General features: G+C 39.7%; 1 protein-coding gene across 12 annotated transcripts in view; it reads left to right on the top strand.

Annotated features, from left to right (window-relative positions):
* Positions 1-13,516, top strand: part of Hen1 (Hen1 methyltransferase) — a 371,894-nt gene that overhangs the window by 318,638 nt on the left and 39,740 nt on the right. For 2 of the 12 annotated variants that reach the window (XM_070097633.1, XM_070097637.1), the window contains exon 8: positions 10,012-10,105. The exons of 7 other annotated variants lie outside the window; for them this stretch is intronic. In XM_070097633.1, coding sequence (XP_069953734.1) covers positions 10,012-10,105 — 94 coding nt within the window. Of the gene's footprint in view, positions 1-7,037; positions 8,231-10,011; positions 10,140-13,516 lie in introns of all 12 variants that reach the window. 3 more of the 12 variants (XR_011393633.1, XR_011393634.1, XM_070097634.1) reach the window with 3 other exon arrangements.

The raw sequence follows: 13,516 nt of genomic DNA, 5'->3' as shown, positions 1-13,516 counted from the left end.
CATACTATCAAATGAGACCACAAAATCGCAAATACAACTATAAAAAAACATACGAAAAACAATGCAAGTTGCTGTTTTAATAAAAAATCACGGTCTCAGTTTTTTTCCCTCATTATACACTGTGTGCTGCAGGATTTGTTTTATGTGGTGCACACATACCACATAGATGTATTCTCTCATATCTAGGCCTAAATTTACCACTCACAGCTTATCAGAGTGAGCTGAGCTCATGGCGTAGATCTACGGTTTGGACCCTGAACGTAAAGCCATAGATCTACGGGACGGACCCTGAAAGGGTTAATGCATCCATTCTTACTGGTGTTGTGCCAGAGTTGTGGAAGATGGCTAATGTGGTTCTTATATTCAAATCAGGGGATAAGTCCGTTCCTTCAAATTACTGTCCAGTAAGCCTGACATCTTTAGTAGGCAAGTTACTAGAATCACTTATAACTGGCATTATTAGAAGTCACCTTGAAGAGCATAACTTGATAAATGAATCTCAGCATGGGTTCACGAGAGGTCATTCCTGCCTGACAAGTTTACTGACGTTCTCCAGTAGAACATTTGAGGCAGTAGACAATGATAAAGAATATGATATTGTTTATTTGGATTTTAATAAAGCCTTCGATCGAATACCTCACAAGAGACTCTAGAAAAGTGGCAGCTCATGGTATAAGAGGTAAAGTTCTAGCATGGATTAAGGCATGGCTTACCAACAGAAAGCAGAGTTTCAATTAATGGGGTCAAATCTGAATGGGGATTAGTCACTAGTGGCATTCCACAAGGATCAGTTTTAGGCCCTCTCTTGTTCATAATTTACATTAATGACCTTGATGAAGGGATTACGAGTGACATGAGCAAATTTGCTGATGATACAAAGATAGATCGTATGATTCATTCTGAGGATAGCAATGAACTCCAGGAGGATTTGGACAAATTAATGTCTTGGTCTGAAAAATGGCAGATGAAGTTCAATGTGGGGTAAGTGTAAGCTACTAGTCCTTGGTAATGAAAATAACCCTCAAAGCTATAAACTAGGTAAAGTAGAGCTTGATCATACAGACAGAATGTGAAAAAGACTTGGGAGTCATGGTAAGCAGAAACCTGAAGCCAAGACAGCAGTGCCTAAGTGTGCACAACAAGGCTAACAGATTACTTAGATTTATCTCAAGAAGTATAAGTAACAGAAGTCCAAAAGTTATTTTACAGCTCTATGCATCACTAGTGAGGCCTCATTTAGATTATGCTACTCAGTTTTGGTCTCCTTACTACAGGATGGATATAGACACTAATTTAGAGAACATACAGAGAAGAATGACTAAAATGATTTGCTGTGTAAGGAATCTCCCATATGAAGATAGACTTAAAGCCTTAAATCTCCACTCTCTGGAGAGGCGTAGAATGAGGGGAGATATCATTGAAGTGTATATGTGGATGATGGGCATAATCAAAGGAGATAATAATAAAGTACTGAGGGTGTCAAACCAGGTAAGAACCAGAAACAATGGATTTAAGTTGGATAAATTTAGATTTGGAAAGGACATAGGTCAGTACTGGTTTTCTAACAAAGTTGTGGATGTGTGGAACAATTTTCTCAGTAGGGTGATAGAGGCTAGGACCTTGGGTAACTTTTAAGAAGAGATTGGACAAATATATGAGTGGGAGGGGCTAGGTTTGATTGTTGTCATTGGGTATGGGAGTTAATTCTTAGTAGCTTTGGGTAGAGGTTGTTTTGATAAGGACCTGCCTTGTATGGGCCAGTAGGCCTTCTGCAGTGTTCCTCCATTCTTATGTTCTTAAGTAAGTGTACTGTGTGTGTATCTTACCTTTTATTGTGTTTCTATTGCTAACTTAATATAAGTTAGTGTAGACTTGTTGTCTGGCATTTATTGCATATTTATATGTGCACTGATAATAATACTTGTGGGCCTGTGTGGTAGCCGGGTAGAGGGACAACATTACGTTTTCTTTGGTCAGGCTCCAGAGAAAACGTGTATGAATCTGCGTTTGGCGCAGCCTCTCCCCCACTCAGCTTTTGTTTACAATTTTCGGCATGAATTATTCATTACTTCTCCCTTCGTTTATGATGGCATCTAAAGGTAGTTGTTAGAAACGATTAAATTCAGTGAATAAGATATGTCACTGCTAATAATATGGCTCTGGGCCTCAGTGTAGGTAGCTGGTAGGTGTAGCCCAGGTGGGCTAGACCTACCGGCTACCTACACTGACTTCCTACAAATAAATACTACTCACCTCTCTTCCTGCATTAAGACCACACATATTTTACAGTAAATAATGAGTATACTGTATGTGTATTTTAACTCTCTGGGCTGTTTTAAATATCGTATATGAAGTATGAGACGGGGAACCAGGGCTACCTACACCTGACTTCCTACAAATAAGTACTACTCACCTCCTGCCCTACATTAAGATTACAAATACAGTGGACCCTCGGCATTCGATACTAATTCGTTCCTTAGAGCTATCGAATGTCGAAAATATCGAAAGTCGAATTAATTTTCCCCATAAGAAATAATGGAAATCAAATTAATCCGTGCAAGACACCCAAAAGTATGAAAAAAAAAATTTTACCACGTGAAATATTAAGTTTAATGCAATAAAATAATTACAATAACAGCAATAACAATACATTAATAACAATAGAATAATTGACACTTACCTTTAATGAAGATCTGGTGATGATTGATGGGATGGGAGGAGGGGAGAGTGTCAAGGTTGTTACTGTTTAGAAGGGGAATCCCCTTCCATTAGGACTTGAGGTAGCAAGTCCTTTTCTGGGGTTACTTCCCTTCTTCTTTTAATGCCACTAGGACCAGCTTTAGAGTCACTGGACTTCTGTCGCACAACATATCTGTCCATAGAGGCCTGTACCTCTCGCTCCTTTATGACTTTCCTAAAGTGGTTCACAACATTGTCAGTGTACAGGTTGCCAACACGGCTTGCAGTAGCTGTGTCAGGGTGATTTTCATCAAAAAAGGTTTGCACTTCAAGCCACTTTGCACACATTTCCTTAACCCTTTGACTGTTTCAGGCCCCTTTCTGAAACTGTCATTCTATGTCGCTCAATTTTTTAAAAAAAAAATTATTTTTTCTTATGAAATGATAGAGAATCTTTTCCCGATGGTAATGACACCAAAAGTTCGAAATTTGGTCGAAAACTCATGGAATTATGCTCCCGCGAAGTTAGCAGTCTTGGCGACATATGTGTATCAGCGATTTCGCCGACTTTGAGCCCTATTTTCAGCCAATTCCATTGTTCCAGTTGACCAAACTCATAGCTATTTCTTTAGAACTCCATTTTATCTATCAGCTGAGTACAAGAAACCTCCCATTTACTAATTTGGACTACCCAATATGGTGGTCAGAAATTGGCAATTTGGCCAATTTCACGCAAACTAAAACAGATGCCAATTTCAAAATAGGGTCCAGAATAAACAAGGTAGACATTCGTGGCACTAAAATAACATATGCTCTGTTCATTAGTCACATCTCTAGGCCCCTCTTATATTATTATTGCTTTCTATTTTTATTCATACAAAAAAAATACAAAATTTACTGTTATGCAGACTACTGGATTATTGTAAAAATGGTATAAATAATATCAGTGCACTAGTGAAAGAATATTAGACTCCCCAGTTGACGTGTATTGGACGTGTGGTGTGATTTATTTACTCCTGAACATTGGTAAAAATCGAACATTTCCGCTACTTTGAGCTCAGTTTCAAGGTCGTTTTCATCGTCAAAGTAATGAAAATCATCTCTATTTCTGTAATATGTTTTCCATTTTATCACCTAAGACCATGAAAACGCGAATACAACGATAAATACTATACGAAAATGCACCTCAAAGTTGGCGTTTTATTCCAAAAAAACGATCGGAGTTTTTTTTTTCTCATTACGCAATGTGTGCTGCAGGATTTTTTTTATGTGGTGCACACTGACCACACAGACCCATTCTCTCACATGTGGGCCTACCAGCTTTCTCCCGCTTGATTTGAAGCCGCTAGAATTGTTGAGTATATATACGTCAGAAACATTGGCTCGTAAGACGTATTTATACGTCGAAAACAGTCAAAGGGTTAATCTTTGAAGTAGGCAACTTCTTCAATTTCTCTCTCCCCTCCTCTGAAGCAGTTTCCTCAGGTCTGGCCTCTTGCTGTTGAAGATGATCTAGCAGCTCATGAGTGGTTAGTTCATCATTGTCCTCCTCCACCAACTCTTCCTCATCCTCCCCACTAACTTCCATGGTGTAACCAGTCATAGAAAAAGTCCCTAGTGACCCATGCCTTACTGTTTGCCCTCCACAGCACACACAAATTAGCCTTGAGGATATTCTTTTGCCTGAACACTCTGGGAGTTTCTGAGTGATACACCAATAAAGGCTTCACTTTGCAATCACCACTAGCATTGGCACACATCAGAAGAGTAAGCCTATCTTTCATAGGCTTATGTTCTGGGAGTGCCTTTTCCTCTTGAGTAATGTAGGTCCTGCTTGGCAGTTTCTTCCAAAACAGGCCTGTTTCGTCACAGTTAAACACTTGTTTAGGTTTCAATCCTTCAGCCTCTATGTACTCCTTGAATTCATGCACATATTTTTCAGCCGCTTTGTGGTCCGAACTGGCAGCCTCACCATGCCTAATCACACTATGTATGCCACTATGATTCTTAAATCTTTCAAACCAACCTTTGCTGGCCTTAAAGTCACTCACATCACCACTAGTTGCAGGCAATTTCTTTACCAAATCATCATGCAACTGCCTAGCCTTTTCACAAATGATCACTTGAGAGATGCTCTCTCCTGCTATCTGTTTTTCATTTATCCACACCAATAACAGTCTCTCATCATCTTCTAACACTAGCGATCTCTGTTTCAAAAACAAAGTTGCACCTATTGCAACAACAGCTTCCTTGATTGCCGTTTTCCTGCTCACTATAGTAGAGATGGTTGATTGGGGTTTACTATACAACCTGGCCAGCTCCGACACACGCACTCCACTTTCGTACTTTGCAATTATCTCTTTCTTCATTTCAATAGTCATTAGCGCCTTTTTTCTCGAAGGCTTGGCACTAGAAGCTTTCTTGGGGCCCATGGTTACTTATTTTGCAGAAACAAGCACCAAAAAAAGTGATAATATGGAATGTACCGAATGTATCCTTAGATGCGCGCACACTGGCTGGCTTGTAAACACTGGCACACACGGTGCAGTTCAGGCCACACGTGGACACGTCTCGTATGAAACGAGATGAATCGCATCGAATGTCGGGTTTTCCATCGAATGTTGAGGCGAAATTTTTGCATTAAAATGCATCGAATGTCGGATTTATCGAATGTCGATGCCATCGAATGTCGGGGTTCACTGTACTTTAAGATAAGTAATGAATGTACTGTGTATGTATTTTACTTTTTGTGTTTTTTAATGCCTAGTTCTATTACTAACTTAATATAACTTAGTGTAAACTTGTTGTCTGGCATTTATATGCATTTATAAATGGAAAAAATGGCGTTCTGCTTTCCGGTGATGTCTGCTTTCCAGCAATAGCCTGGAACCTAACCCGCTATATAAGTGGGGCCCTGCTGTATAAAGAAAGAATTAAAGAAAGAAAGACTCAATATATTGAATGTTTTCAATAATATCAAGTGAAAATAGGGGATGCTGCAGTTTCACAGTGCCTCTACACAAGCTGCCACTGCTCCATTTTGGTCATTAATATCTTAGAGCCTATTGGTCAGAATGTGAGGTTTTACCTAGATCATACTCTCGAAACTGCTTTGGAGGCTGCGAAGTTAGCAGATGCTCTTGAAGCCAACTGGTACCTAACGAGAGGTCCACTATAAATTTTTCACGTCATTGTCAGTACATACAAGGCCATTTGGGAAAAACTTCTGCTGGTGGCCAGAGGACAAAAGCTGGGAGTCACAATGCACACCTCAAGACCAGAAAGGTACACAAGATAAGATTCCCAAGCCTCTGTCGTGCCACTGCTTCCATGAGCCCGGCCATATTATTTCTGACTGTCACAAATTCAAACGATCTTCCACAGGCGGTAAGTTGGGTAAGTCCAATTCTCGGAAACCTATAGGCAATATTGCACCCTTACTAAGCATCACCACTAACAAGGACAAAGTGAAGGCATGTGTTATGCAGGGTTCTGCATGACATCGTAATGTACATATAGTGGAGAAGTGTACCATAATAATATGAATATTATAGTTGTAAAGAATAATTTTATAATTGATATTGTGCATTTGGGGGTACTGTAAAGTACTCTAACTGTAATTATAAAGAAATTGTGTTAATGATTTATTTTCCAAGGATGTTTGGGTACGCGGAGTTAGCGTGGTTTGGGCTTGAGATGTGTGTAACTTTTACCTTTACCCTTAGACCAGGCTCAAGCCCCCAGCTATCCCACATTTCTGCATAACAGCATGTATGGAGCCCATGGCTCAGTTATCAATGCTCTAACCTCTCACATTGAGTGTCTGTGGTTCAATCCCTGGCATGGGTGGAAACGTCAGACATATTTCCTTTCATCTGCTGTCCCTGTTCAACTAGCGGTAAGTAGGTACCTTGGTGTTAGTTGACTGGTGTGGGTCATCCTGAGGGACAGTATTTAAGGACCCCAGTGGAAATAAGACAGACCGTCCCTGACGACACATTGACTTTCTTGGCTTATCCTGGGTGGCTGACCCTCTGGGTTAAAAATCCAAGGAAATCTTATACAATAGTAGCTTAACATCAATAAAAGAGACTGAGTCTCCATACAGGTTACCACCTTTAAGATACAAATACCTACTGTTTCCTTTTATGAGAGGGAGTATATACTCCCAATCTCTTATAGGATTTATTTTAACTGTTCAGTATTATTAGAAGTTTATGGAGGGGCAATCTTTTCAGTTCCCTTCGAATTTTTGTTAGGAATAATTACTTCACAAATTACTTGACTGTGGGTGTGTCAGGTGAATTTCCTATGAAAGAGGCACTGCTGCATATTGATAACGATATCCTCTGTTCCAGATTGTGTCCTGATCCTGTAGTTACATAGAAAGCTCTGCACCTGCTCCATTTATGGCCATAACTCGGGCAATAACCAAGGTAAAGTCTGGCAAAAGTGCTGACTTTACCTTGGGAGACTTCGACCTTGGGTTGGACGTGTTGATTTATGATGGCAACTGTCCAAGGCCTCGCAAATCAAGTGAAAGCTCCCAGGTCAAACCTTACTATTCCTAGGTAGCAGGATTGCCAAATGCCCCTGATTCCATGTCCAACAGACCAACCTTCAGGGAAGAGCAACAAAGGGACCCAACTCTTGGCTCTGCTTTAATGTTGGCAGTTTATGAAGCCAATATAGTGCTTTTAAATACCTGTTAGTATTTAAAAAAGATATTCCAATAAAGAAAACTACTAGTAAGGAGGTAAAGGGGCTGTCCACACCTGATGGGTAAACTGTGCCTAAAAAGTAGGCTAGATCCCAGATTTTGAGGGTAGCCTGTAATTCATCTATGGGGACATTAGGGTGTTATTGAAACCCTATACCATATTATTAAGCATTTTGATTGGCCAGGTTTCAAGCAGGATGACTGGAGCTACATCAGATCTTGCCATGAATATCTGCAAGTCAGCCTGCCCAACTATGTTCCATACCATCGAACAGAGAACCCTTTGCAGGCCTGATAATAGACTGTGTAGGGCCTTTACCTAAGGCCAAGTCAAGTAACCATTATATTGTTACAATTTTTAGGTAAAATCACCAAAGGCAGTGCCCATGCATATTATCAGTACTAAGGCAATTGTAAAAACCCACATCCAAGTGGGAATCTCATGGGCTATTCAACATGATCAAGGTACCAGTTTTACTGCTAAAGCCCTTAGAAAGGTGTTGAGCTGCTTAAGCATTAAGCAGTCATTTTCCTTAGGATATCCTTGATCCCAAGAGGCACCATGAAGATTCCACCAAACTTTGAAAACCATGTTGTATACTTATTACCTGAATCTTGACCTCTGCTGCTCTTTGCTCTGAGAGAAACCATGCAAGAGTCTGCAGGGTACAGTCTGGCCATAACATAGGGGGACCTCTGCAACTGCTTAAAATGGATTAGCTGGGAGAATATACCACAATGGTTCATTATGAACCTCAAAGCAAGACTACATCTTGTGCATCAAATGGCTAAGGGTAACACTGAGAAAACCCAGGACAGCATGAAACAGAGGTATGACAAGGCATTGAAACCCCGTTTATTCAGCAAGGTAGAAAAGGTTGTTAGGTAAGACACATATGCAACAGTTAGGTATCTTTATTATGAAACGTTTCGCCTACACAGTAGGCTTCTTCAGTCAAGTACAGAAAAGTTGATAGAAGCAGAAGATACTTGAAGACGATGTAATCAGTCCATCACCCTTAAAGTTTTGAGGTGGTCAGTCCCTCAGTCTGGAGAAGAGCATTGTTCCATAGTATGAAACTGATGGACTGATTACATCGTCTTCAAGTATCTTCTGCTTCTATCAACTTTTCTGTACTTGACTGAAGAAGCCTACTGTGTAGGCGAAACGTTTCATAATAAAGATACCTAACTGTTGCATATGTGTCTTACCTAACAACCTGTCGGTATTTTATACCATTTTAATGTTCAAGGTAGAAAAGGCATTGATCCAGTAACCTGTACCTAGTCACACCTTAAAGGCAAGGTTTACTGGCCCTATGCAGGTGGTGCAGAATAATTCAGATCTTTATCATGTGATAGCACCTCTTCACAAACCTGAAGAAGGTAAAGTCTACCACATAATTCAGATTAAATATTCTTTTGAGTTGCCTCATGCCTCAATAATGACCATGACTTCTGTACCTACAGACCCTGGCAATGATCCTGACTCGCAAAGTTCAAGAGGTCCAAATATGATTTCTTAACCTGTCTTGTCTTAACCCTCACACTCTCATGTTCGGATTTACAGAAGCACAATTGGCTGGTCTTGTCGCTCTTCTGCAATCATATTCCAACATTTTTGGAATATCCAAAAATGTTGGAATCTCCAGAAACTAACCCAGAAACTACTACAACAAGAAGTAACTTTTCTACTAGACCATGGATTAGAAGAGTCATCGAGTCTGTGAATCTCACTTTACATCCTTGTGGAAAAAGCTGATAGTGTTGATGTGTACCAATTACCCTAAAGTAAATGTGGTCACAGTACCAGTTGCTTACCTTCTGCCTCATATGGATGATGCGGTAAGGCTAAATTTGATTCAAAATAAGATATCAAAGGTTATTGTCAGGTTCGCTTAACTGACAAGGCCAAGGAAATCTCTGCCATTGCGATTCCTGGAGGCCATTACCAGTATACTGTGACCCCATTTGGCATGAGGAGCCTGCCGGTCACATTCCAAATATTGATCTACCATTCAATAAAAGGGCAGGTGGGCGTCGAGGCTTACGTGGATGATTTAATTATAATTTCTAAAACCTGGAACAAACATTTTTAGGTCATTAAGTTTGGAAGGGTAAGGTAGCACTCAAATCCACTAATGTTTTATCCATTCAAAAGTATCAGTCTTTCAAGATAAAAAAAAATCCCTTCGGTGGTGGTTCCTTGGGATGATGGGTTTTACTGTAGATTTTGCAGTAATTTTTCAAATATTATAGTCCTTTAACCTCCCTTACCAGCAATAAAAAAAAAATAGTTTGCCTATGTTTCTCAGTAGGCATTTGGTGTACAAGCAACAGCACTTCCTCAATTTTAGAATACTCAGAAAAATAACTTTCCTCAAGAGTACTCTTTGTAGCCCATTACCAACATACTCTGTACAAACTAGAGTAGCCCACCCCATTTGTGGCCACTTTTGGGCTACAGCAGTTTCCTCAAATTTGGGAACAAAATTAGCAGCTTTATCTAAGCGAAATGGCTGCTCAGGTCTGTGCCCTGAACCTTGTAAAAGTAGAAACTATCCTTTCCCTTGCTGCCTTTAATCTCTAATAATTGTCTTGTTGAATTTTAGATTCTTCAGCTTGTACCAAGGCTCTTCACCTCCATTTCATGATCACCTGGGGCAAGTGATGCTGAGCGACTACTTTCAGCAGACATGTTCACTGGTGAATTTATATTAACACCTATAAAACCTGAAAAGTTAATTCCTTCTTCTGACATATTTAATTATAAGTAAACCTCACATATATAATATCAGTAGTTACAAGGTAATTCACAGGTTAAATATGGCTACACACATTGAATGCCAAAACATGTACAGCAGGGCCCCACTTATATGGCAGGTTAGGTTCCAGGCTACCGCCGTAAAGTGGAAACCGCCGTAAAGTGGAACACCCTTTTTTTCCACTTATAAATGCATACAAACACTTGATAACAAGTTTACACTAGCATATATTAAGTTAGCAATAGAACCAGGCATCAAAAAACAATAAAAAAGTACAATACACACATAGTGCACTCATTACTTACCTTAAAATATTTATAGTCTTAATCTAGGGTGAGACAAGTAGTATTTTTTGTAAGAAATTAAGTGTGGTATGTATGGTAATCAGAATGGCTACCTTACCAGGCCACCCCACCCACACATACTATTCTATGATATTTAAGCATCCCAGAGCGATAAAATGTATATACAGTTCACTCATTACTTACCTTAAAATATTTCTAGTCTTAATGTAGGGTCAGGAGTAAGTAAATGAGATAAAACGAATAAATGAGAGAGAGAAAGAATGAGTGCATGAGAGAGGACAGGCGCAGAGTTATGTAAACAAACCAGGCGAACGTAAGTTTTGTAAACAAACAGTGTACACGTCTGGTTTGTGTACAAGTTACATTGTGTACAGGTTGTCTCTGCATTGATACGGTAGAATTAATAAAGAAGAACACTCCCATTCTCATGTAACATCATTTTGAGAAGAAATGAAGCTCTGAGTGAAGGTAATGGAAATAAGTCACTGACTTTTTTGGGTTATCCTAGGTTCTCTACACATATGTTGTTATGTATGATAATCTATGTAACTGTATTTGTGTATACCTGAATAAACTTACATACATACGAAAGGAATAATTTTCTAGTTACCCCCAGTAACACATTTTCTCTTATGTTAGATTAGAGAAAATGTTATTCTTGCCATCACTTGTACAAGTTATCTGGCTCCCACATCTTATATTTATGTTTATTTATTCTATTGTGGGGTGTATTTATCATCTTTTTATGTTATGTATCGTGTTTATTATATAATTTTGAAAAAAATATCATGGATGGATTAATGAAAATGTGTATATTAACGTAATATACGACATTTAATGAGACTCGGTGAGTATTGTTATTATTATTTCTAATATGGCGTCACTTGTGCAAGTCGTCTGCTACCACATCTCACATTTATGTTTATTTATTCTACTGTGGGGTGTATTTATCTTATTTATATGTTATGCATCGTGTTTATTATATAATTTTGAAAAAAATATCATAGATGGATTAATGAAAATGTGTATATTAACGTAATATACGACATTTAAATGACTCGATGATTATTATTATCATTACTAATATGACGTCTGGAGACATAAGACACTTACCGATTTTAATGTGTACCTGCACGCCAGCACAGTATGTAAGTTTATTTAGGTACAGGTATACATAAGTATAATTATCAGAGTATATATAAAATATGAAATAACTTTTAAAAACATTTGAAATTTTGGAGTTTCCAGACAAAATGGAGAGACTTAGTGCTTACTGAGCTCACGGAGAATGTAAACAAACAGGGTGGGGCACGGTGACCGTATTAGAAAGTCAGGTGGGGGGAGCCGTATAGCGAGTTTTGGTCATAATTTGAAATGACCATATTAGCAGAACGCCGTAAAGTGAAACGCCATAAAGCGGGGCCCTACTGTATATAGCATTTACCAGAAAAATAAACACAATGTGCTACCCAAAAATGTTCCAACACTAGGAAAAAAGTAGCCTGTTAAAACTTTTACATTAATGATAGTATCGATAATAATTATTTTTTTATATTATCACACTGGCCGATTCCCACCAAGGCAGGGTGGCCTGAAAAAGAAAAACTTTCACCATCATTCACTCCATCACTGTCTTGCCAGAAGGGTGCTTTACACTACAGTTTTTAAACAGCAACATTAGCACCCCTCCTTCAGAGTGCAGACACTGTACTTCCCATCTCCAGGACTCAAGTCCGGCCTGCTGGTTTCCCTGAACCCCTTCATAAATGTTACTTTGCTCACACTCCAACAGCACGTCAAGTATTAAAAACCATTTGTCTCCATTCACTCCTATCAAACATGCTCACGCATGCCTGCTGGAAGTCCAAGCCCCTCGCACACAAAACCTCCTTTACCCGCTCCCTCCAACCTTTCCTAGGCCGACCCCTACCCCGCCTCTGGACAACAGTTTTGGTAATCCCGCACCTCCTCCTAACTTCCAAACTACGAATTCTCTGCATTATATTCACACCACACATTGCCCTCAGACATGACATCTCCACTGCCTCCAGCCTTCTCCTCGCTGCAACATTCATCACCCATGCTTCACACCCATATAAGAGCGTTGGTAAAACTATACTCTCATACATTCCCCTCTTTGCCTCCAAGGATAAAGTTCTTTGTCTCCACAGACTCCTAAGTGCACCACTCACCCTTTTCCCCTCATCAATTCTATGATTCACCTCATCTTTCATAGACCCGTCCACTGACACGTCCACTCCCAAATATCTGAATACATTCACCTCCTCCATACTTTCTCATTCCAATCTGATAGCCAATCTTTCATCACCTAATCTTTTTGTTATCCTCATAACCTTACTTTTTCCTGTATTCACTTTTAATTTTCTTCTTTTGCATACCCTACCAAATTCATCCACCAATCTCTGCAACTTCTCTTCAGAATCTCCCAAGAGCCAAGTGGCCCGGTGGTCTGGTGGCTAAAGCTCCCGCTTCACACCCGGAGGGCCCGGGTTCGATTCCCGGCGGGTGGAAATTCCAACACGTTTCCTTACACCTATTGTCCTGTTCACCTAGCAGCAAATAGGTACCTGGGTGTTAGTCGACTGGTGTGGGTCGCATCCTGGGGGACAAGATTAAGGACCCCAATGGAAATAAGTTAGACAGTCCTCAATGACGCACTGACTTTCTTGGGTTATCCTGGGTGGCTAACCCTCCGGGGTTAAAAATCCGAACAAAATCTTATCTTATCTTAAGAGCACAGTGTCATCAGCAAAGAGCAACTGTGACAACTCCCACTTTATGTGTGATACTTTATCTTTTAACTCCACGCCTCTTGCCAAGACCCTCGCATTTACTTCTCTTACAACCCCATCTATAAATATATTAAACAACCACGGTGACATCACACATCCTTGTCTAAGGCCTACTTTTACTGGGAAATAATTTCCCTCTTTCCTACATACTCTAACTTGAGCCTCACTATCCTCGTAAAAACTCTTCACTGCTTTCAGTAACCTACCTCCTATACCATACACCTGCAACATCTG

This window comes from Cherax quadricarinatus, chromosome 58 (genome assembly GCF_038502225.1).
Source record: "Cherax quadricarinatus isolate ZL_2023a chromosome 58, ASM3850222v1, whole genome shotgun sequence".
In the NCBI taxonomy this organism is placed as follows: domain Eukaryota; kingdom Metazoa; phylum Arthropoda; class Malacostraca; order Decapoda; family Parastacidae; genus Cherax; species Cherax quadricarinatus.
This window is presented reverse-complemented; position numbering and strand designations above follow the sequence as displayed.